This window comes from Neolamprologus brichardi, chromosome 14, assembly GCF_056152115.1.
Source record: "Neolamprologus brichardi isolate AB-2024 chromosome 14, ASM5615211v1, whole genome shotgun sequence".
NCBI lineage: Eukaryota > Metazoa > Chordata > Actinopteri > Cichliformes > Cichlidae > Neolamprologus > Neolamprologus brichardi.
The window spans coordinates 10,958,496-10,985,004 of record NC_142117.1 but is presented as its reverse complement, the minus strand read 5'-3'; the positions used below and the strand labels follow the sequence as shown (position 1 = coordinate 10,985,004).

Genomic DNA, 26,509 nt, shown 5'->3' with positions numbered 1-26,509 from the left:
AATGCTGTAATTTGATTATTTTAATAAACCATGTAACTTGGATGCTGGTGTGACCACAGTGCACACGTCTAATGTTGCTCACAGTGGTCCAAGGGACCGCTCAGGGAGTTTGTGTGTTTGCTCAGACACGTGAAAAATTAGAGGGAACATTGTAAGGGAGGGTTCTGATTTGCCTGATCCAGCCCTAACTATAGGCTTTATCAAAAAAGAGTTTAGTTTTAAGCCCAATCTTAAAAGTAGAAAGGGTGTCTGTCTTCCAAATCCAAACTGGGAACCGTTTCCACAGAAGACGGGCTGAAAGTTGGAACCATAAGTAAGTCTTTAAGATAAAATGTGACCTGATTATTCAAGGCCTTGTAGAAGGATACTGAAAACCCTGGTGAGTCTGTAAGAGAAGGAAATAAACAGTTAGTGTGGGCAGGCTCGACTGTGAGTATGCAGTTGAGAGGAATAGGTCTTACTTGCTATTTGAAAAAGCAGGGGAAAGACGGAGAAAGGGTTTAGTGTTGGGTCTTTGGTGACTGTTAGGAGCGGCAGTGAGTGGGCAGGCAATGTGGAGACGGGGAACAGCTGGAATCAGGTGGAGACACTGATGGCTGACTACTCGGCTGTGTTTCCTTATAGCAAAACCAGAGAGAAGCACAGGTTGTTGTTAGGGTCGGGATTATGAAATTAATCTTTAGTTGTGGTGGTGAGAGAACAAAACAGGAATCAAGGATTACTGAACTGATTAGTCAAAGTAGCTAGAGACAAAGAAAGCCAGAGAACTACAGAAAACATCCTCTACCGCCACACCTGCCCAAACCCTGACAAATTCCATAAAACTGAAACATCTCAAGCGATTTTCTAACTATTGTGATGGTGTACTTGCCTGTCTAACCATTCTGGTTCTCTGGCAGACATCTGCGTCCACTGTTTGCTGGAGAAATCCCCAAACTTCTGTGGATGTGAATGCCAATGTCTCTCTCTGTCATCATGGCCTCAGGTCACAACACTATCTATCCAGCAGCTTACCAGTTGGAATCTACTGTAAAATACTCTACTTTGGACTTTTTTTCTAACAGGACAGTCAGTCGTGTGATCCTTGTCATCCAATTTGCTACACTGTTCTGATATTGAGCTGGCGTTGTGCCTAGAAGTAGGACGCACAAAGCAATGAGCTATTAGAGGAATATTGATCTTCGCCGAGACAGTGCCACAGAAGTCAGATGGATGATTCAAAAGCCACAGTTTGTTGGCATGATAGTCTATTACAGTATATGACTGAGACAAGAGCTATGATCGAGTTGTCAGCTAGCAGCCACTAATTGTGATGGGCTATTGCAGTATCAAACACTATACATTAATCTGAACATTTTAATGGTTAATAAAGACTGTGCTCAATGAAAACAGCTTTTAATGTATGGTTATCTAAAGTCAGCACAGTGCACTATGTGATAAGGAGCACAAGACAATTCACTGAAATGTTTAGCCCCTAGAAGCTAAAATCCTGTCATTTTCACAGCAGGGTTATGAATGTTTAAGGAGATTAAAGTGGAACAAAGCAGCCAAACCTCCCGTAGGTTTGCACCCCTGGTGACTTGTTTTCATTCTCTATTAGTTTCTTCTTTCCCGCTGAGAAACTGCAACACAGACGTAGTTCTACCCAAAGAAATGCATCTCTGAATCCCTAGATCAATCATGGTTTGCTGTTGCACTTAAGGGTTGGGCCTTTCAGTTACTACCAAATTTTCCTCTCCAAACCTTTCAGGAGGTTAATTCCAATGAATAGTCTGATCGCTGGTTCCACTTCAATTAATTTCATGTTGCACTCCTGTTAGAAAACAAACATCACACAAATAAAGAAACATTACTCAGAAAGCAGCAAAAACTCTCTGCGTCTGTTTGTGTAGTGAAAATTGTTTGTGCTCATCCACTTAGATACCCACCCACCCCTCCCCGAAAAACACACGCATAAACACACACTCAGAGTCATCCACTCCTCTCATTAACATGGTTGCAGCTGTGCCTAGAAATCTGCGTGGGGAGATTAATGGGGATTTGACGCAACAGAACTGTTTGTCCCTGACATGATAATTATCATTATTTAATCAACTGCAATTGCATTAATCACTAATGAAATAATGAACAATTAACTGCAATCCATTTCTTTGTGGTGGTTATTTTTGGTCTCGGGCTGTTCTCTGAATTTGATTGACTGGAGTTGATTTGATGAAGCCTTCCAGAGTATGTGGCCTGGATGGAAGCTTTTCTAAAATCTAAGAAAACCCTAATGATCTCATCAGGACAAACCAATGCAGTATTATTTGGAAAGCTTATAGGTTACTGGCATGACAGAACAATTTAGTTTTAACGGTAGGAAACAAAATTTCAGAAAGTCACAATTCTTTTGAAAATACTTTTTTGCCACCACTGTATTTTCTATGTGGCTGAAATGGCAGGTAAAACCATTAAATGATTCAGCAGCACAGTGATTTATTGCAGTCAAGTGATGGAGGTTTAATGGAACTGGTGCTGATCTCCATTGTACAGATACATTAAAGCAATTTTCCCACCCATTCAGTATCATTTTAGACGTTTCAATATATAACACATGTTAAGCTCTTTGTTTCCAGTAGTCTTTAGAATGCCTCAACCAGCAATAGGTTCACCAAATGTTGCACTGACATCCCTTGAGACTCGAGTTGCATTTATTGCACTGCTTAATGTTACAGTCAGACTAGGGAAAGCAGTTCTTGGAAACCAGGTCTGCAACCACTTACAGTCAGTTGCCATCTTCAGTGATGCATCAAGTAATAATAATTGTGATAATATGATTTAAATGGGTCAAGTTGACACTTTGTTTGCAATCTGTTTGTGACAATGTGGTGATTAACTTTGGTAAATAAGGGAAAATTGCCAATGCCATCTATATAAGCAGAAATTCACATCCACTTCTTACATTTAGAGTTTAGCTAGAACCTCATAGAAACAAAAATTCTGAAATTCTTTCACAAAAACTGATCGAGTTGCTGCAATATGGCAATGCAAGCGCAAGATGGAATGATTGCAACCTGTTGATAATACTTGTGCATTTGTAAATTAGCAATTATTTGTGAACCTTCGTCAGTCTGAGAGTGATTATTAGGAGACAGGTTGCCTTACACCAGGTGATCTGTGCAATTGCCTTGCAGGTGAAAATCTTTGTTGCAACTACTTGACATTGAAAAAGCAAAAAATAAAAATCAGCACAATCACAGAGAAACCACCTTTTATTCTAGTCACAAGAAGGTTGCCCTCTTATTTTTACTCTGTTTTGACGGAGACACAAGTAAAAGCTTTCCTTCTGCAGGAATACAGGAAAAGACATGGGAATAGAATCATAATCATCATTTGCCTGGCCAAAGGCCATTGCTTTATATGCTGGATTTTATAACAGCGTAAAAGTTGCAGGGGATGATCTTCAGGGGTGCAAAGGGGGACCTGCCCGCCTGCTGTACAACCTTGCCCCTCCAGCAGCAGTGGTACAGTGCAGTGTTTTTGTGTTTTTATACCTTTTTGTTGCTTCTTTCTGCAACACACTGATAACCTTCAGTCATTAGAAACTAATAGAGCCTAATACAGCCTTGAACCCATACTTTACTTTGGATTGAAACGACAGTATACCACCTGAGACCACCGGATGCTCTGTGGGTTATTGTTTGGAACAGCAAGGGACACAGATGGCGCAGAGTTGGCTATCGCACTGAGCTCCGAAAACAACACCACAAATCTCAGCTTCCATCCATCTTCCTCACCATTACCAGATCTTTTCCAAACAAAACGGAGGACCTACATTCAAAGACTTACTACAACCGCTTTGTCCGGGAGTGTTCTCTATTGATTGTGACTGAATCTTGGCTCCATCCAAACATCTGCCTCAGTGGGGTTACCGGGCTGGACCTTACACCACCAGGACCGCAACAAAGACTGATAAGGGAAGGAAGGGGCAGTGAGCTCTGGTGCCATAACAGCAGAATCATAGACAGTCAATGCTCACTGGACTTAGAGGCCATGTCCATTAATTGGCTTCCCTTTAATCTACCTTGCGAGCTAAGGGTAGCCATAGTTACCATTGTTTACATTCCCCCCAATGCTAACATTAGCTGGGCACTCAACCACCTCCAACTTATTGTCAAATGGCAGAGAGAGCACCAGAGGCATGTTTGAAATCTCTACTCCCCAAATTCCACCACCATGGAATTCGGGGGGGCTTTTTCAGCTTTATTTAATTATTTAATAGACTCAGTGAAGAAACGACAGGAAAGCGGGGGCAGAGAGATAAGGGGGAAGACATGCAGCAAAGGCTAAACCGGAGCTCGCACCAATATGTTGAGTGTTCTACATTAACTGCTGGGTAGATAATGTTAAAGTGACCACAGCCACCAGGGTTTTTTCTAAACGAAAACCTTGGATAAAGACTGAAGTACAGGCTCTGATCAGAACTCTGAGGGACAGTTCTTGGTACAGCACTGCCGGAGCCAACTTGAGGAGGGGCATCAAGCAAGCCAAAGAGGCTTACAGTAAGCGGATAGAGGTGTGGAAAGGCATCCAAGCCCTCACCAAACTCCCTGACAGTCACCTCAAACTCGGAGAGGACCTCAACACCTTCTTCTTTGAGACCACCCCTCCCACATTCCCCCTGTCCGGCACCTCCTCCTCACTCAGCATACCTCCCTTTCCCTCCAGGAACATGAGGTCAGGAGGAGACCGAGAGCAGTGAACCCCAGAAGAGCTGCCTTATGCCACCAATCCCACCTGTCTGAAGGCCTGCACCATCATTCACATCTCCAAAAAGACTGGCATAGACAGCCTGAATGACTACAGACCTATAGAACTCATCTGTAGTCAGCACCAGATCCCCGCAGGGCTGTGTTCTCAGCCTCCTACTGTACGCCCTGTATACCTATGACGACTATACACCAACCCACCCAGCCAATGTCATCGTCAAGTACGCAGATGACACAACCGTGATTGGGCTCATCTCTGATGGAGCTGCGCAGCAGGTAATTTACCCTGCCAAATAAATCATTGACTGCCCTCTGGCACCCTTCTAGATCATCGCCAGATTCTCCTGTATTAGGAAAACCAGGGCCAATACAGGTGACCCCTTGCATCCTGCCCACCACCTTGTTGACCTTCCTTCTGGTTGGCGCCTCAGGTCAGTCAGGTCCAACACCTTCAGATTCACAAATAGCTTTTTCCACTGAGCCGATCGGACTCTTAAAAACCACTATTCCCCCACACCCCACCCCTGCCCACTCACCTTACCAATCTGAGCCATGTTCCCATCAACCCCCATCACTCTTTACAGAAAAAGTCTTTTTGCTTTGTGCTACTTCCAAGCACTTTGCAACTTGTTCGCTGATGTGTGCCTTTCTAGGGTTTTTGCATATATTTCTCTTGTTTTGTATATATGCCTCTTGACTGTATATATTTCCCCTGTTTAGTATTTATTCCTGCAGTCTACAATTTATATTTTATTCTGGCACAGTGGGTGTAGCGCACCCACAATTGCTTTGTACATGTACAATGACAATAAAGAGCTATTCTATTCTATTCTATTCTATTCTAAATACTGTGATTTAAAGTCTTGTTTTAAAAAGTCCAACTGTCATTCATGAATAGAGCCAGAAAGCAAACAGTAAAAAAAAACATCTAGTGAGTGTAAATAAATTAAAAACACAGCTAAAACAATGAAGAAGAACTACTCTCAGCTGCCCCCATATTCACAAGGGGTCACTAGAGGAGCTATGTTTGATTTGGCAATTTTTTTTTGTGTCTCCAATGGGGAAGAAACCCAGGATGTTTTTACACTTTTGGCAAATGTGGAAATCACTACACTACATAACCACTGAAAGCACAGCACAAAACTGTCAGAATGAATATCTGTTGCATTTTCTGTTGTATGATTTGATCTTATTCTGGTCAAAGCCCCTCATTCAGCAGGATGTGCACGGCTTTCTAGTATTTATTAAGTGGTTTGCTGTAGTAGGTGTTTTCTGCATTATCTGGCTGTCCCACATATTGATTTACACGGTTGGCTTCATTTATTTATTTTTGTTGGGGGGGGGTTTAGTTTTGTAAATGTGGGCAACTGCCAATTAAAACTCCTGTTGCTGCCTCTTCTCCCCCTGTCACCGTGACTCTCTCATTATTCAGCAAATGATTGCGATTCAGATGTTGCACTGAGTAATTTCCATGACCGGGGATGTGGGAGTAGAAACCCTCCGCTGGCCTCCCTCACACGTCTTTCCCTCCTTCCTATCTCCAAACTCATCATAAATATTTATGACGTTATTTGAATAATGTGAATCGGAATGACACAATATCATTTTGAGAAGTGAAGAGTAGAAATAGGAGGAAGGTGAGGAATCGGAAGCAGCAGAGGTGAAAGAATCTTCCACAACTGAAATGTGAATCAGGGGTCATGCTTTGAGACATTGGTGGTGCAGAGATATAATGAGATGAGATGAGTGCTCATCACACTCTGTGCCCTTAGGGAAAAAAAGAACAAAAACCTGCGGTGTGATCTTTACCACAGCGTGTTATCTCTGTGACAGGGATACTTTGACACATCACATATTTACAGTAATTAGGCTGATGTCACTGTTCACCTGCAGGTGCTTAAAACTAATGCATCATTCTGTTATCTGAAGGCTTGGAATAAAACAGACTGTTCCATATTAAAGAAAGAAAAAAAAACAGGTGACAAGAGGGGAAATGGGTGTTGGTAAATGAGGTTTAGAAGTGGCAGTCTCGCAGGGACAGAGAAGTGAGAATGAGATTAGGTACCCATGGAAAGGTGAGTGTTGCACTCAGAGAAAAGAAAAAGATGGGGCTAAGGATAAAGACTGAGATGAAGATGGAGCCGAGTAGTGAGGGCGTGAAGTGAAGACAGCATCTCTCAAGAGGAAGAAAAGTAAGAAGGGGGGATGTGTGTGGTATCCCTGTCTGCAGCCTGTGTGGATCTGATAGACAACAGAAGCTGATTCTCTAGTTGTGCAAGTGACAGGACAGCCTTGATGTCTTCCACAGGGAGAAACCTGATATTCCAGGAACAAGAAAGTCTTTTATGGAGGAGAACCTAAGCTTTCTGATATGTGCCTGCTTGAACCTACCTCATCTTTGTCAAGCAGAAAGGGAAAAATGTGAAGAAGCATTCCATATACAGCAAAAGCTAGAAAATGAAACAATTTATTGTCACTTAGGTTTTAGATTCATTAAAATCTTGATGAGCATTTTCAATATAACCACTTGTAGCATAATTTTGTTTTAGAGTCAGGCATTTGAATATTTGAAGTGTCAGAAGGCACTGACAAAAGGCTAAAATGTGAAATGATTCATGTTAAAGTACTGAAAAGGAAACGTTACAAACGAGTAATACATATATAGTTTTATGTTCACAGCCTCTGAGAGCCTGGGATGTTGTAAATAAGTCCTTCGCACAGTTTCAAAGGACAGCAGGATAGTTTGAGAAGTAGATTTAGCTTGCATGAACTTTTTTATTTTGAAAACTGGCCAGCTGTCCTATGTTTCTCATGCGTTTCCTGTCCTCCTTTTTTTTTAGCCACAATGCTTCTAAAGTAAATTTGTTGGAATTGCTACCTTTGTGTGTATTGGTCAGCCTAAATCTCCCTGATGTAGGAGGGAATGGTGGAAAAGGAGGAAAGGGATTGCACTTTGTGTGCACTTTTATTACTATTATTAGCAATGATCACAGTAACAATAGCCAATGAATAAGGATTGCAGAACTGAATAAAACGATTCTGTTACGATTCTCTAATATCAGTTTTCAAGCTCTTCCATTGTTTTTCTATACATATATGATGAGCATTTTGTGTTCAGATTTGTTGTCCCTTCTCTACAGCATTTCCTGACTCTTTAGTGTTGTGACAGCAGGTCACTTTCTAAGTGTTTTATTATTTTAATTTGTGGATAGAAACCTATAACCTATGCTGTTCTGCATATATTCTTTATCCATGGGGGGATGAACAGGTTGACGATCTGACACAGGGCTAACACAAAAAGACAGACAATCGTTCATACCTATCGGGTAATTCACCCATTAACCCAGAGCTTCCCAATGTGTGGGGCCCGCCCCCTAGAGGCGTGACGCCTCTGCCTTTCTAAATGGAGGGACAGTAGCTGCATGTGTATATGTAAGCGTGTAAAAACTGCAGATAGCCAGATTAACAGTATTTTGTCTCTATCTGCCATTCTGCAATTCATCACATGTAAACAATAACGTGGCGCAGAGCAGAGGTGTGGAATCGAGTCACATGACTTGGACTCGAGTCAGGCTCGAGTCATTAATTTTATGACTTTAGACTTGACTTGAAAAAATGTTCTAAGACTGTGACTTGACTTGGACTTTTACACCAGTGACCTGGGACTTGAATTGGACTTAAACCGGTTTACTTGAAAAGACTTCAAATCTAAAATTGAACGCGCATATTATATGGAAAGTGTGCACCATTAATTCAATTCACTCATTCATTTATTCAAACCACACTCCGTACGTATGTGTGCATGAGCTGTAGCACAGCCAATCAAATTATTCAGATTTTTTTTTAAGAAGAAAAAAAACCCTCAAAAATGCTGCAAGGAGTTATTTTTTTCAGGTACATAAACTATGAAGTAGTCAACAACAAAAAAAAAGAAATGCAATATGCAAAACATGCAAGAAGAGAATCACAGACAGAGATGGAACAACTTGGAGCTAAGTTTAATTGAGCTGCATTTTATAGAGGTGCAATTTCACAATTTGTGTATATTTTCTAAGGTCACTATTAAGTTCGCTATTTCGTCATGTGTTGAGAAACACAGAGATTTAAAAATCACATGGTCTAATATTTACATTTAGCATATAACTGCAACATTCTTTTTTCATTTTTTTTAAAGACTTGAAAGGACTTAAAATTCAAAGTTTCAGACTTGTGACTTTACTCGGACTTTTACACCAGTGACTTGAGACTCGACTCTGACTTGCCTGACATTACTTGAGACTTGACTTGTGACTTGAGGATAAAGACTTGAGACTTACTTGAGACTTGCAAAACAATGACTTGGTCCCACCTCTGGCGCACAGCATGACGTGAAAATAGGCACAAACCTTTGACGAACTCTGTATTCCTCGTCCACACCTAAACGCAAAAAAGGAGTTTTAAAAAAATCTCCTTTTTTCAGTGATTCGAAACGTCGTTTACGTGTGGACAAAACAGCTGCATTTTCAAAAATACCCGTGTAGGTGTGGACGTAGCGTAAAAGAGGTTTTAGTTTATTTTATTACTACCTGTAATTTATTGGAGATTACTTGTATTTGCTTAATTGTTTACTAAATGTTTGAGGTGTGAAATAAACCGCCATTTGTCGAAATATTAACATTTTTCTTGTAAAACAAAGGGGGGCCTAGCGAAACAAGTTTGGGAACCACTGCATTAACCTAACTCCACTAACTGCATATTTCTGGACTGTGGGAGTCAGAAACCCAGAAAGAACCCATGCAGAACATGCAAATATGCTAAGGTCCCGGCCAAATTGGGGAAGCCGAACTCAGGACCTTCTTGCTGCGAGCCAAAGGTGCTATAAACATCCAGTAATTTTTCATCCATCATGAAATAAATGGGCAAGGTGTTTCATGCAACAGATTGACAAATTATTGAGAAAAGAGTCATCTAAGCTGCAAACTATATAAAAACCCAAACCTCGGGAGTTCTACAATGAATAGAAATTTAGTTAAGCATCACATGAATAGGAATTAGTCACTTTTCTTCTTCTTTTTTCTTTTTTCTTTTGTCAGAATGAATGCAATGAACTTTGCATAATGAGTTATTTAGATCTCCATCAGTCTGAGCACTGTGTTAGCCACAGAAACTGTCCTTGCTCCAATCTTCTGAAAGGAGCTGAATCTAGTTTCCTTATCACTCTGAGAAGAAAACAATGAGTTGAGAGAAAGAAAAGACCTCGATGAATGGAGGATGCGGGGAAAAACATAATAGATAGTAGTGGAAATTGATTTTGAACAAGTGCTTTTATTCTACAAAAGCTTGGCATCTGAGGAGAAAATGGTCTCCTTGAATAAGTACCGTGGTGGAAATGTGGTTTAGACCTGATAAAAGGATGCCAGGGGGAAGGTAGATGGAGACAATGGGTTGAGAAAGGAAGATAAAGAGTGATTAAAGAAAATGAGAAAAGAGGCAAAGCAGAAGCAAGAACAACAATCTGAACAACAAGATTGGGTGGAGGAAGAGAGAAAAATGCTGAGAGAAAATGTAGGTGGGTCATGAAGAGGAACAATAGCTCTGTGCCCTTTGGGTTTAAATTGCCAACATACAGATAAATTTGAGATGTCTCTCTTCTATTCTTAACATCTTATTCATCACTGCAACGCTATTAACTAAAGGTGAGTCAGCCAGAAGTTCTAAAGGATGTCCTGATTCTGCACTAATTTATTCAAGAAGAAATAGACACAAAGTTCCTATAAGAGTTGGATGCAAGGTAATAAGTTATTTATTATTGCCACCCAAAGAAATGTGTTAAAAACTTTTTAAAAGAGTTAATATGTAAGTAAAATATCACAAGAGAGGATCTGGGCAGGTGCTTTAGCTGAGCATAAGTGAGTTTGGCTAAAGGTAAAACCTACATGTAAGAGAAGTAAGATGCATGACTAGATAACCTCTTATGCTTTAATCTAACTTTTTTTTTATGCATCTTTTTGAACTGCCAGAGTTTTATTCATTTAAGGTAAGACTATTACCCCGCTATGTAATCATCACAATGAATGTATCTAAAGATCAAGTGCCTTTCGTCCTGTCTTCCTCCCCTCACCCCCATCTGGTCACGCTGGATGGCCGTCCCTCCCAGAGCATTGATCTGCTGGAGGTTTCTTCCTGTTGCCGCCAATTCCTTGCTCATAGGGGCTTGTCTGATTGTTGGGGTTTTTTACTATATTATTGTTGGGTCTTTACTTTACAATATAAAGTGCTCTGACATGGCTGCTGTTGTGAATGGGTGCAAAATAAATAAAACTGAATTAATTTTACTAGTATTACCAGTTTATCTGCCAAAGTATCATTCACTCCCAGTTTGTCCCTATCCATACTCGTTAATGATTTTCCAGGCAAGAATTTGTGTACTTAGCCTCTAAATGCCACACTTTTTTGCACTTACTCTTTCTGCCTGCTAATTGTTATTGAGCAGGTAGAATAAAATGATGGGTTTTTATAGCTTTCTGCTGAAAGCAGCTGTTGATACAAAGGCAATTAGTGTGAACCACCAACAAGGACGTTGCAGCTGAGAAAATCGAAATAGCAAGCTGAATGTCTATAAAAGGCTATATTTGAAAGAACCCATTTGATATTCGTCAGCGCTAATGTTAAAAAATAAAGTATTAGAGCAAATGTAGCCTCTCTATTAAAACTATTGAACTGTGTTACAGAAATTGTCCTGGTACCTTTTCATATTTCTACCTTTCATACTTTTGAAAAATATTCAGTTGTCACTGAGCATTATGGGAATATCTAAAACTGTCTACGGATATTTGTGTAACGCGCCTTATTCATCTAATTTCGTGAGCCCATCTTTCTTCCCCTGCCAACTTTATTTTGGTACATGCTACCTTTTATATGCCGAGCTGACAATGACAGACTGACTGGGCTATGTATAGTCTTCTGCAAGCTGTGGGCTGAGTGCTATTAAATTAATTAAAAAATTTCCCCAAAATCTTCTCCTTTACCTTACAACTCAAAACTTTTTTACTAACACTTGAGGCCTTCAAACGTCATCACGCTGTTAATGACACACAGACTGATGAGATCTGCAAACATCTATCATTTTTATGCCATTCCAGTATGCTGCTTTAGGGTTTCCACAGACAAGTGGATTGAAATTAATGTGAGTGACTCGTGCCACTTTAAATAGCGACTTTAACCTCTTTCCATATGTTTGTGCACCTGCATTATTTTTAGAAATCGAGTACTATAGTGACTGAAAATATGACATTGCCTCCCCTGCTGTTTTTGAAATGCAACATGGTGTCTCTGGCACTTAAAATCTGTAGGCAAATCACCTATCAGTCACTATCTGCATGGGGGCGGGAAGTGCTGTGACATCGTGAATGTGGTATTAAATGAAGAAGAGGGATGGAGAGCAGAATCATGCATCAGGTTATTGTCTTTCCCAGGCAAAGAGGAGACTCTCAGCAGTCGGGCCACATAACAGCATTGTTTCCCATTTCTCTTCTGCTTTAGTTGTCATTTTCCATTTGGCTTTCACCTTGGAAGACCGACATCTTTTTTCAGTCTGCCAGCATTTTCTACATTGGTTCACAAACGAGGGTGTGCTTGAATATCAATTCTCTAAGTCCTTTCTTGCTCCCTCTGTCTCTCTCCTTCCTGTTCATGGAGGTAATGATGTAAGCAATTACTCATTGCAATTTATTAAATCTGCTGTAAGTCAAAGGAGAATGTTATGTTGTCCCGTTGTTTGCATGATTTGTTGTGCCACTTACCATCCTTTAGTGGAGGATCCGCATTATGTGTGGCTGTGCACCTTACCTAATACATGGATGCACTTTTTCTTTCATTGTTTTTTCGTTCTGTTTTTACTGTATTTGGAAATGTAAATATCTTAGTCTGAAAACGTTTCAGTTCATTTTAACCATTCTAACTTATTATACACAGGCACACAGAACAATGATGGTCTGTAATGGCATTCATAAGTATTTGAAAGGCGTGTTGTTCATAGTTTTATGTTAATTTGGATTAGTGGATGAGCACCATCAGCAGAGTTGAGGAAGCTTTTTAGATTTGAAGCTAAATATGCATTGTTTAAGCAAAAGTAAAGAAAAAACTGGGAAATATGACTGGTGTGTTCTCACAAAAAGGGAGCATTCTTCATTCTTATTCATGTCATTTTTTTTTTTCATGCGACTGATTGGTTGGTTATAGGTGGGAAGCTACAATAACTAATTTGTGGAATGTAAGAAAACATTCTGCGTTTTATGTGTATGCCATTATTAGTTTGGATGCCTATGGTTATTTAAGTTCAAAGTTGGCCCGTACCCAGCACGGACATGATATGAAGACCAGTGAAGCCCACATAAGGTGACCCGAGTTAATAATTTAGTCACAATTCCTTCTTTATTCTGGGGCACTGCTGAGAAACAATCTCCCATTAAATCACAACTAAAGTTAGACGGAGCCAAAGCAGTTTCTTTAAGGTCAGGACCAGTTGCAAATTTAGAGTTTAAAAAAAGGGGATGTTAGCAAGACAAGTAGAAAAAACTGTTAAACGTTTCTCATTTTAACTTAAAATAACTGTAATAATCAGTGTGGTCCAATGCTAAAAAACAAAAAATTCATTTATTAATTAAGAAAAAAACCTAGAAGGAATGAAAATATTTTCACTGAATGATTAAAAACACTAAATAAACAAAGAATCCAGACTGCAACGTGCCAGATGATTTTTTTTTAAATTTATGTAAATTACAGCCAGAGCTGTGGTGGAGTCCCACTACAGGCTGTAAATATCATTGTAAGCAGTGACAGAAGCTTTTTCACACAATAAGATTTTATTACTAATAGTAGCAGCAAAGTTGAACATACAATTACATTAATTTCTTCATTTATTTCTTTTCCCTTTTTTGAATAGCCTCAACAGACAATTGTCACTCATTGACAACTTGCTAAATGACCAGACAAATATGCTGAAAGAATAATTTAATTTAATTATTTTTATCAAATAGCTCCAAACCAAAATTGCTGCTAGAAAGCGTCTGACAGTCAGAATTGTAACCTGATGACGGGGCTAGCTGAAACGTCAGGGGATCACATGAGTTGTAGTCCATCATGAGGGAAACTTAAATGTTAAATTTCCAGTCAGTCAGACAGTTTTCCACGATATATCACTAAATGGCAAATATGTCAATCGGCTGTTGCTCCGAGAGTAAAAGTAAAGGGATCGTCAGAGTGAGTTACATTCACCCTGCAGGGACAGCAATCCATCTTAAACTTATTGAGATATTTCCGTGTGGACTGACATGATGGACTGTTAAGCTGACTTGCCACCAGCATTGCTAAAATAAAAATACACTAGCTTTTACAACCCACACAGAGTGCCAGTTTACTGTGAATTCTTCCCCAGTTTCCAGTCAATCAAACTGCCTTCTTGTCTTGCAATTTCATGCTTCAGCTAAATCTAAATTAAACCCCGGACTGTGTTTGGTTTGTCAGACTAATGTACTCTTGATAATTGTCAGTTATTAGGCGTTTGTGCCAAATTCAAAAGAAGCATAAATCTTTCTTGATAAAAGTCCTTTTGCTTTGCCAAGTGCAAACTTACCGCAGCATGCTTATCTGCTGTGACCCTCAACCTTTGTCTCAACTCCCTCCCTCGTTGGATGGCAACCACTTTTCTTTTCAACACGTTTAAGGCCCTCTACCTTGTTAATGATGTGTAATTATCTTGGAGTGTATGTGAGGTGAAAACTGATTTCTCCATGTCAGGGCTGTAGACAGGTTTGACAAGAACTTAGTTGTCTAGGGCTGACCGTCTGTCATCACAGCAAAATCTTCTGGGTCGACATTTGAACTGTGAGGGATACTCGGTGACAGAGTTCACAAGGCAAAATGGCTTTGTGGCTTTTTCGCTTCTCACGCCCAACGACAATCAGCTATGGCGCTCTCTAAATGCAAATTAGAAGCTGGGCTCGCTGACCGAACAGTGGCACTCCACTGTGAGGCCGGCTGGGTGGGTGGGGACTGTTGAAAGTGTAGGTTCTGGCTGAATGTCATCAACTCACGTGGATCCTCAATCATCCTCGGCATTGAGCAGCTCTTGCAGCAGAATCGAGGTCCTTGTTCACAATACAAGACTGAAATCTGTATTTCTGACAGATACTGGCTGCCTCCAGTGGTGCCAAAAGTACAGACATCCATCACTTACTGTAAGTAGAAGAACAGATACTTGTGGCAAAAAATACTCTAGTAAATGCTGAAGTACTGATTCATCTTCTTCACTCAGGTAAAATAAAAAAGCACAGTGAAATATGCTCATAGTGTAAAAATAAAAAATAGCTCTTTTGGGGATATTTCTAACAGCTGTTTTTGTACAGGGAACTAAACGTCATGACTTAATAATATAATAATAAAGTAATATTTATGCAAGTATATGAATATGAATGTGTGCAGCTTGAACACGTTGGACACTTTAGCCATCTAAAATCAACAAGATCTAAGAAGATGCTACATGAACTGAGATTTTCCGAACCAAGACGGTACAAAGCTAATAAAAAGTTGGAATTCAGTGAGTAAATCTCCATCCTCTTCTCCATTCTAACTAATTTCATGCAACCCTTGAATAAAACAAAGTTACAATATGCTACTTTGTTTTGTAGGACGTTTCACAATGACCTGAAAGAAAAAAGACAACTGAACAACACAAACTCTAAAATGAATGGTGACGTTTAGTATGTGACATGCAAACAACAGATACACAATAATTATAAATGATATTATATAAAAAATTATAATGTCCAGTTTATCAGGTATCACTGAGCAGTCCTCACTTTGAAAAATAATCTACTTTGTTCCTCCCTTTGTCTCGTCTTCCTTACATTTTCCTCCATCTCCGAGCGAAGTTCTCTCACTTACAGAAGGGAGATACAGAAGCTGTGTGACAAAGTGCATCCAAACAGTGTGTTTGTTAATATTTGTTCAGCTGTTTGAGAGTTGCATTTGAAATGACCTGCCACTTTAAATCATTACTCCCTTTGTGCTCACTCGTTTTCTTTGCTGCTCGACAGACGCTTAAACGCTACAACCAAAATGTATCAGCATTGTTGCCTCCAACCCCTGAGTTGGAACAATAAATGATACATAAATTGTCTATCTTTGGCTCTCATTGTGTGATATTCTCTATTCTCTATTGTGGCTCCAAAATTATGGAATAATTTGCCCATGCACATTAGAGAGGCCCCTTCACTGTCCACTTTTAAATCACGTCTTAAAACCCACTTTTATTCCTTGGCTTTTAACCTCAGTGAGACTTAGTTTCTCTTTTAATTGAAGTAGTTATTTAATTAATGATTTCACTCTTCTTTTATTTGGTTTTTACTTATATCTCATGTAATTTTATTTTACAGTTCCAATGTACAGCACTTTGTGTCAGCTGTGGTTGTTTTAAAGTGCTTTATAAATAAAGTTGATGATGATGATGATGATGATAAGCACCATTGATGGATACACAAATAGGATTGTCTTTGATGCCTTATTGTTCCCTCTATTTAAGTTCAAATGTGATTGGATTTTTGAAGGCGTGCAGTAATGATAAATAATAACTCCCCTCAAGTACATTAAACCTAAAGTAACAAACCTGTTTGGAAAATGTAAGGATTAGAAAGTAGAGATATTTGTGTTAAACAGAGTAAAAGTAAAAGATTGTCAGAATCGAAATACTCAAGTAAAGTACAGATACCTGAAAATTCTTTTTAAGTACAGTAGCAAAGTATTCATCTACTTTATTACTTACTCTGGGTGTTGCCGGCTGAAAACTCAAAGCAAATGTTTGGTCTGTGCGAGGATTTTATGCGCAAACAGCAATTTCTTGTTAAAGTTAATTAAGTGGTGCCACTATTGATCAGCTCCACAGTAAATAATTTATCAAACATTCCATAATGATGACATTTTCACCATTTTTCCTTCTATTTTTCCTTGAAGTAAAAGAAGGAAACACACTTTTGGGATGAACTGAATGTACAGAACAGTGAATGTGGTGACTTAATGAACGGCTCTGAAGTATTTTTGATGAGCGGATCGAAGCATCTCTACCAGTCTAACAGCTCAGTCTGCATGCGATGAACCATTGCCTGAAAGTGATAAAGGAATATATGGCATATGAACTGTGAAATGAATGCTTTGTCTGCCAGTTTCCCTGTGCACTGGGCTAAAAAATTATATGAAATTACTCATTTATCAGCTTCAGTTCAGATTACTGAGATTCACCAACTTCCTCGCTGTGCCAGTGTTATTATGTGAACTTTGGCGGAGCTAAATTATATCCTTATCTCCTCCTTTCTTGCTCTTAGATATAGATCAGCAGCCGTGATGATATTAGATTTTCTCTGCTCCTCAAAGGCTTTTCTTGCTTGTCTTTTAAAAGCTACTGCCTCTGTCACTTGCTTCTGTGGATTACTATAGAAGGACAGTTAACTGACTCATCAATATACACATGATTTTAGATTAAAATGTGATTAGAAATACAGACATTTTCAGTATTTGAAAGGGCTTCGATTGCTGTCATATAAAGCGTTTGGTATATCTATATGCAATATAGATGCTATATGCTTTTTCTTCACAACTATTACACCCCATGTGATTTACTCCCTGTAGAAAAGAATTTGCTACACTGCTCATTACATTACTGGTAGGTTAATTTCCAAGATTCTCTGCAATGCATTGTGGTTTTCCAGTAAACTGTGTAATAATAAACGCTACATATGCCCACATATCAAATCCCTTGTTGTTGATGATGTTTCTTTTTCTGCCTTTAATGGCCATAATTTAAAAAAACAAATTGTTGGATAATGCAACATTATTTTGTAGTAATGTAAAGTAATTACGTTATTGTGTTTCTTCATCGTGCATTATGCCAACAGTTTTATTATTGGACATGAAATCTTTAAAGCAAATGGAAAGCAACACTTTCCGGATGAAAGTTTCACTTTGATGTCGACTTAGGAAGGGATCACAGTATGTTGCCATGATTTGAGAGATAAATCCTCTAGATAAATCATTACATCTGCTGTAGCTATTAATCAGGGCATCATCTTGATCTCATGTTTGCTTTTGTTCTTTTCTCTATTTTAGGTAAGTGCTGCCAGAAGCTTCGAGGAGGGGTGGGAAGGAAAAAGGAACTACTATACAGGTTATGTTCTGTTTCTATCAGTTTCCTAGTTTTTCTGCATATTGAGTGGTTATAATTCTGACACAATGAGCAAGATGACGATCCCCAAGCCTCTTGCTGGGACATAAGTGTATTTCCTGAGTTAAACATTTGGGTAGATTACGATTCAGTAGATTCAGTAGTCAGAACTTCCATCATCATATGTCAGGGCAGACAGAACGGACTGAAGTGCAGACTCAGAAAGAGTTCAAAAGTTTATTTACAAAACCACAGTGCTGAATATATACGAGGTGCAGGGCAAAGGGTCCTGCACCTCCACGGTGCAATATATATACAGGTGCGGGGAAGGGGGTTCAGGGCTCCAGGGGTAGGGAGGAAATCCACACACTCGCACACTCCTCTTCTTGCTCGCACACTCACTCTTCGTCTGCTGCTCACGCTCACGCTTTCCCACACTCCATGCTACTCAGACAGACAGGTACTTCAGAGCGGTTCGTGGACATGTCCAGGGAATTCAGGTAGCTCAACAATCTAGAGAAGCTCAGAGCCACCACCTTAAGTAGTGGCAGGAAACTAGGTCAGTGAGCAGCAGCTGGTGGTAAGCAGGCCAGGTGTGTGGGCCAAAGGCAGGAGCCCATAATGAGCTCCGCCCAGGTAGACAGGAGAGTGAGGAGAGAGAACGAGAAGAAAACAAAAACAACATGTGGCCTTGAGTGAGACAGCCGGAGAGACACAGGGACCACGACACATATTGATTTATTTAGTCACAATTAAACAATTTTGATTTTCATAGAAGAACTTTTCACATCCAGTACCTGAATGTAGCATTTGGCTTGACTGTGTGAGCTGCTGTACATTTCAATTATGCTTGAAGGTGTCGATTTTCATCGGAGGCTGACAGTTTAGGTCTTTTTCCAGGGCTTGGCAAAGTGGTGACACATCAGAATAAGTTGTCCAGTTCTGTGAACTGATGATCCTGGAATCTGTAGTCATTTAGAAAAGGTGTCATCAAGTATCTGAAAAAGGCCTCCCAAAGCCGTTACCTCAATCCTTAATATTATGTGGACTATGCTTAGAAACTGCTTCTGTGCCAGGAAACCAACCAGTTTAAATGAACTGTACCAATTCTGCCAAGAAAACTAGTTAAATATCAGCCACAAGCTTGTTGCTGGCAACCAAAAGTGTCTGGTTGACATGAAACTAAGGGATATTAGATGGATTTTATGCATAGTTTTATGGCTTTATATATTGGCTAGACCCAATTCCTGTTTTTTAAAGTCATTGACAATGTGTGCTGTACAATCCTTTTACCCTGGAATGACTGTACAGCACATTTGCTTGTTCCTAGTAGTCCTAGATTTCACATGGCAGGCAGATTTGAGCCATCATCGTCACTTTGAGGGGAATGGAAAATTAAACTGGATGTTCATCAGTTCTTCTATAATATGATATTCACATTTTGGCTCATAATTCCAAGACTGTGAAGCTCATTACATCTATATAATGTTTTTCATCATATTTGTTATTTCCTTGAATTCACATTATGTGAAAATACTGTTTTATGGAAGCGGGTGGTGATAAACATTACTGTGCAGCTCGAAAAATGCGGTAAAATGTCATCAGCTATCGCTCCAAATAAAAGAGGAAATTTGTAAAGTGAAAAGGTCACTTTTAAAAGGTGCGTGCTGACTTAAGGCAGCGCTTTTAAAGGTTGTGTTTAGAATTGAAGAATCTTAACGAGAAGTCAAAATAATTATCAATTTTAAAGCAAAAAAAAAAAAAGTTACATTTTGACTCAGGTTTATCTAGCCATGGAATTATCACTTTCATCTGCTGTTCTTTATATTAGAGCTTCTTAGGAACAATCTAGCACCTCTATTTCCATAAATTTTGATCATGAAGTGAACCATTTGGCCCTAATTTATAGCAAGACACTTAGTGCTGGATATACATTGTAACATAGCTTGATTCTGCATAGATGGAAGTGGAGAGCTCTGTGAGTAATCTGCTCAATCTGCAAACAGCCACGAGCGTGCACTGCAATCCAGTAATGACCAATGCAGTCTGGAAATTAACAGGTCAAAAACAAGCAGACCAGATAAGGGAGCGGGTAATCTATTACAAAGGAACTGCACAGTTAAAGTCCATGGTTTATGCATGTGGTTCCTTCAGTAACGGCATGGAAATTCAGAACAACGAGAGACAGCTGAAGGAGAACTGGTATCTTTTTGATATAAAGGGTGAACTCGTCTGTCAGATCTTGCTGGGGAGTGTGTGGATAAATGTGTGATCTGTTGATAAATCTGACAGCTCAGGTGGAGCGCAGGATTCATCCAGAGGGAGGGTTCCTGTATATCAAACTATTCTGTATAGGCCTAAAATCTGTTTGTAACAGCTTCAGAAAAAGAACACAAAGCATTATTTACCGTCAGATCCTGGTCCGACCCTGCGTTAATGATGTTGCTGTCACGGTGCCACATAGATAAATACGGACATTGCTTTAGTGTTTTCTCCCTGCTACGCGAGGCAGACTTATTTTACAGCTCAAACATTAGTCTTAAAATCACTTCAGATCTGTCTGCGTCTTGTTAATTACTGTATTTTGGCACACATTTCAATATGGTATGGTGGAGACTTCAATTTTATAAACAGCCAAGTGGGCATTTTATTAAATGAAGACATGATTTTAAGCTCCGGAAGTGTTATAATGGAGACAGAGCAAGGTGAAGGACTCTGAGTTCCTTTTTAGTTAAACATGAACAACTTATTTAACATGTGCTTGGTTAGATATTAGATATATGCAAGGATTGAAAACAGTCACATTCAAAAAAAAAATGTAGCGTTTATACTTGATTTGAGCGTTTTTGCAAGTAATTTTGGTTCATAAAGATTGCTGTTATTTCATTCACGCTAAGGAACATAGTCGTTACAGGTGATGGGTTTGATTTTTGTCTCTGCTTTGGAAAATGAAAAATTGCCCCCTGCGTTAGTGATTTTGCTGTCACTTTTGTTAAGTATGTGAGTAATTTTGTAATGCCACTTGGCCCACCCCCATCCCACGAGGTAATTTGTTCCTCAGAATTGTTGGCTGTTGCAATTCAGGCTGAACTCGGCTCCAATACTTTGCCGGAGCGAGGTGAAGAGGCCTTGTGATAAGTGTTTGTCTGCTGGCTGCTGGTAGAAGTGAGTGTGAAGTGTCTTTGCGTTGCCGTCGTCCATAACAAGTCCTCTCAAATTCACTAAAACCTTCAAATGTAACTTTCTGAAGGACACGGATTCAAGTGGAACCAAGCTTCATCACTCAGCCTGCTGACTTGTTTAGCTCGGGAGAGATTTGTGCAGATTGTTGACATTCTTAATCATCTTTTGTACAGCTTATACCATTACTGTCATAATGTGGACTATTAAGACTCCAGCTTCGGTAAATAGATGCCTAACCTTCAGCACTTTCATGAAGAGTCACTGCCGAGCAAACAGCCAGACATCAGGCAGAGAGGTTGTTGCGTTCACATTTACTTTGTATCACCATGAATATGCTGTGTCTGACACTTGGCAAGTCAGCGAGGTGATGACAATAGGGAAAAGAGCTGTCACTGAATCATCTGAAGCTCGACCACGCTGCCATTAGAAGACCCTGATCTTTATGTCTACCTTTGTGGCCTTGCAAGAAAATTTACCACAGTTAGCAAATGTTAGCAAGAAGTCAGAAAAATGGGGATAAAATCAAACCCTAACTCCAAAGTTCTCTCAGCTGCTTTTTAAATGAGGGAAATAAAGACTTTTACACATCACATAATATGCATGTCTGTTAATATAAGCTTTATGTCCCGTTACATTCATGCCGAATGAGCTGCTACAGTATGCTTTTTGTCTGACAAATTGAGTTCATTATTTCATTCCCTAGCACTGTCATATTTTAAATCTATTTTTAATACTGTCAATTGGATGACAGCTTATATTCTAATCTGCTCCTTAGATCTTGATATGCATACGAACAATCAGATATAATTATCAAAACTGACTCTCAAATGAAACGTAATAAGTTTTGATGAAATGGGAGCATTTCAAAATTCTGACAGCAGTAAATTAAGATTGAGTGATGAAAGCACAAACATCCTGTTTCCCAAGTGTCAATGTCATGTGTTTTTTTCCTGAGTTTATTAATACCGATGGTGAGTTTCTCTTTTAATTTCATTGAAAGTTATTTATCTGACAAATTATGATGAGCAGCAACCGTCCGCATTGAATCTTAATACCCACGTAGACTCCACACTGTTGGTTGATTATTGACAGCAGGCTGTCACTTAATATGCACATCATACAATCATATTAGATAGCAAAGCAGTCAAATGTGGCAAATGGCATCATTAAGACGTGGAGTTAAATATAATACTTTTTATCAAGATTTAAGTCAGTTATAATTTCCTCATACAAAGCTTATTATATCCCACATCTAATGGGCGTTTGCAGTCTTCTCAACTCCACCGGTAGTAATATTAACTCTGTGAATAGTTCCCAATCTCTGCCAGTTATTATCCCTGTGTGCTCACTCTGTGTATTTCTTCAACTGTGCTACCTCTCATGGCGTGGAGACTGGCCAGGGTTTTCAAATGCACTTTTCCCAGTATGTGACGGGAGAAACATTTGATGTACCAGGGTGTTGCCCAAACTTGTCAGGTTTAAAAGTAACTTGTGGTTTGGAAGTAGTGTTACTAACTTCAGCACTCTTAAATGATCAATAAAAACACGCAGTAGTCTAAAAATCTTACACATTCTGCTGTTAAAACAAGAAAATGTGAGCTGACACTGGCAGACATTCTTTGATTATGTTTTTCATAGACCTAATAACTGAACATTGTGTTGTCTGGACATACATATTTGCAGATTTGGCAAATTTTACGATTGAAATCTGTGTATTTTGTTTTTCTCTTGGTGCACCATGGGTATAATGCACACAATTAGAATGGTTCCCCCTAGCAACCTCTGGGGAAAATGTGTATTTCCTGACTGGTTGGAGAGTGGTTGCTGGAGGCTGCTGGCTGTCACTGGGTGAAACCTGTTGCAAAAAGGTTATTGCACCAAAAATGTCCTTTGATTAGGGACACAAACCAGAAATACAGAACACTGTAACCCAAAAATAAAAGATGTGCCTTACCATTGTAGGGGGAACCAAAATATTTCAAAAAGCACAACTTTCATTTTGAATGCAAATGGTTTTTAATTCGTGTCACATTTTCCCCACTTTTACTGCTGCTTGGCGATTAGCTAGCCAAAGTGTACTGAAAAGTTCTTCACCCTTCAAATTACAGACCACCATGCCAATCTGCAAGTGACCAAAGCAATTGCATATGTATGTAGTTTGCTGTAAAACTACATACGTCTTTGCTACCAGTTTTACCTGGAGTCTCCCAGCAACCACCAGCAACCAGTTTTCCATTGCCAGCTGTGGTGGCCAGATGTTTGGAGACCAGTCTCTAAATCTCACTGGAGTCTAAACAAAAAAGTTGCAAAGTGAATAAATAGTAAAATATTATTTTTACTTATTTTTATTTTGTTCTTTAAACCTTTGGCGTGCTGCCTGGCATTTTCTTTAGCTAATTAGCCTCCATCAAACCACACAATGATGTAAAAGGCTGTTGTGTAGCGTACCATAATGTCAAGATGTTTTTTATAATAATTTATTAGAGTTGAGGTTTGGTGTCTGTACTTGCCACTTGAATATAAATATAATACAAACACTGTTCTGCTTCTTTATTTAGTCTTTGGATAATTGTTCTGATTTGGTTCATTATCCTGTTATATGAAAAAATCAAGTCATGCAGTTCTCCTCCTTTAAGATGCCTTTAAAACTATAGTCATGTCCCATTATATCAACACCAAAGAACCCCCCAAACTAATCTCTAATTTTGCCACCATGCATGACAGATGGTAAGCACTCCTTTAACTTTCTTTGTTCTAACTCTCACAAATGTTCTTCTTTTTGACCCAAATACCTAAAACGTTTTTTTCAGTTTTTTCTCTATCTACTGTCTCTATCTACTGCAAAAACTCTGTTAACCGAATATAAAGCTTATCTAATCAGCAGACCTGCTGTAAGAAAAAAATAATTAACTTTGACTAGGTTATGCAACGTGACAGTTCACGTGAAAATGATCTTAGAGATGCACTTGTTATTCTCGCCTCTTTGCTGATGTCTTATATCCTTTACATTCCCTGTATTGACCAAGACTTATGTAGGCCTAATGGACTTATTTCAGCTGTAAATTGAATTGAATTTTGTCTCTAGCACAAACGATAACTGAGTTACAGTCATTTCAAAATGTGCTAGCAGCCTATGGTAAATAAGAGGTTAATGCACCTGAATGCTCCAGGCCAAAAACTGCCAGAACTTTCCAATGACAAACGACTCAAGTGCATTGGATTAAAGTAAAATGGTTTCATATGTTACACTTTGTAGATTATCTCACATTTTATGTACCTAATTTTAAAACCTCCTAATGACCATTTTATTTTTATTATGTCCTGACACCTAAAACTGAATGAGGGTGTACCTTTTTTTTAAATATATAGCCCCAGTGTGTAATCTTTTGCCCTGTAGTCTCGTTTTTTTTCCTCCTGTTCTCCAATAACTGATCCAAAACCGGACAACTGTCCTCACTTCCAGCCCATCTTCCTGCAGAGCCAAAGGGCTGTAGCTGTTCTCTTACATCCTGTCAGTTGTTGGATATCAAATCTCTCTGTATCTTCTCCACTAGACTCCCCAGACAAGGCAAACCTCTGCACCCACCCACCCACACACACACAGGTTGACCTCCATGTTCTGTCCTTCAAACTGCAACAGAACTTTATGTCTCATTTAAGTCTTTATCACTGCTCTTCCTTCTGCTTTTGCTCATCGTTTCATTTTCTTTTTTCGGGTGCAACTTACCCAGTTTGCATAAATGTTATCTATTTAAACATTCACAGTATTCAAAGCTCCCAGACTGTGACTATTCTCTCATATTCTGGTCAAATTCATGCATCATACATTGCCCCCCTGTCCACCCCCAAAAAACGCATTATGTGCACAGATGGTTTATTATGTTTATTCTAAATGAATGGATTTCTTTTTATTTTTGACATTGCCAAGCAATTTATCTTGAGGACAATTTCTTCCTATTTTCCTCATCTTCCTCTCATTTCTTCTACCACCTGCTCCTTAAAATTCTAGTCTTTAATAGTGTAGGGTAAGGCACTTCACTGAACCTTAATGAATCTACTTGTTTTCCTCAGAATAACGCAGTAATGAACCATGGATGCAACTGGCTGGGTAGAATTAGCAGGGATTCTTGTGTAGAGGAACTCTAGTACAAAAGAAAGCTAGAGACGATCATTTCTGACCCCTCCACTGAGTCAGGGGGAAACAACAAAAGAAAGGACAAAGAGGAAAAACAGAGGGGGAGGAGAGGAGGAGAGGCTCAGTCAGTTAAGGTTTTGTCTGCTATTGACTGTGCGTGAATTGGATTCGGTCCAGACTGTAGTGGCAGTTGTTGAGGAATTCACCAAGAAAGAAGCAACTATGGCATTTCGGCACGGACGTACTTGAACAGAGGACAGCATCTAAGATGTGTGGAGTCTTTGGAGGATGAAACAATGAAGTGCATTGTCAGGAAATGTTGAACAACTACTATCAGAGCAATTTGGAGTGGGAAATACAAAAGAACAGAGGGGGAAGCTGAGGATGGATAGAGGACATGGAAGGTAAACAGGGACTTTAACTGAGGATAGAAAGCGAACCACAGCTAGGAGAGATTAAAAAAAAGAAACAGATTAGAGAGAAACAGCGGGAGAGATGCCACGCTGTGCTGCCCCACCAGACAGAGGAGAGCACTGACTGTTAATCACATTGTGTGTTTATTTTGTTTCCTCTTTTCCTTTTTGATGTAGATAGCAAGGGTGTGCATTTGTGGACAATGTGCCATCTAAACTGGCTTCTTGACAATACTAAGAACATGTCTCTGTATTTTTGTTTGTACGCAGGGATTCGGTTTCCCTAAAGCATGTGCTTTTCGAGGTCTTTGGACATTAAGATGTTTAGTCTGAGACTTACTTGGTTAATGACATTTTTTTAATCTAAAACTCCAGCACAACCATTCAACTCTGAATTGACAAATCAAGGAAACATACTTAGACATCTATATCGCATGCTGCACGTAGAAGACCGCCTGCTACGACATGAAGTAAAGAGGAGGAATTAGAGGCTTTCAGGCGAGAGCAGTTCCTCAGCCGCTGACAGGTCTCAAAGTAGAAATGTTTGCTATTCATGCTGAACCGCCGGTGGGTGTTTGTAGCTGTGCTCAGTCTTCTACGTTGCACTGTCTGTGCCTGACAAGTTCCAAAAACAGTCCTTTTCTCTTTTTTTTTTAAGCTCATGAATGCAATGCCACCAGTGGGTTTAATGCTAGTGATCTTCCCTTTCGCTTTGTCCTCCTCCTCCTCCCAAATTCTCTCTTTTTCACACAAAGTCATTCAGTCTCTCGAGTTTCTGTTCACCTTCACTCTGAAAGGAGCGTTTTGTGTATTTTTCAATTGTTTTTCATCCCTCATG

General features: G+C 39.4%; 1 protein-coding gene across 2 annotated transcripts in view; it reads left to right on the top strand.

The window, feature by feature from the left end:
• Positions 1–26,509, top strand: part of lsamp (limbic system associated membrane protein) — a 468,508-nt gene that overhangs the window by 125,987 nt on the left and 316,012 nt on the right. The window contains exon 1 of one of the 2 annotated variants that reach the window (XM_087850806.1): positions 25,641–25,662. The exons of the other annotated variant lie outside the window; for it this stretch is intronic. Within the exon in view, the coding sequence (XP_087706932.1) occupies positions 25,656–25,662 (7 nt within the window). The 5' untranslated portion in view covers positions 25,641–25,655. Of the gene's footprint in view, positions 1–25,640; positions 25,663–26,509 lie in introns of those variants that run through there. 2 annotated transcript variants of the gene reach the window in all.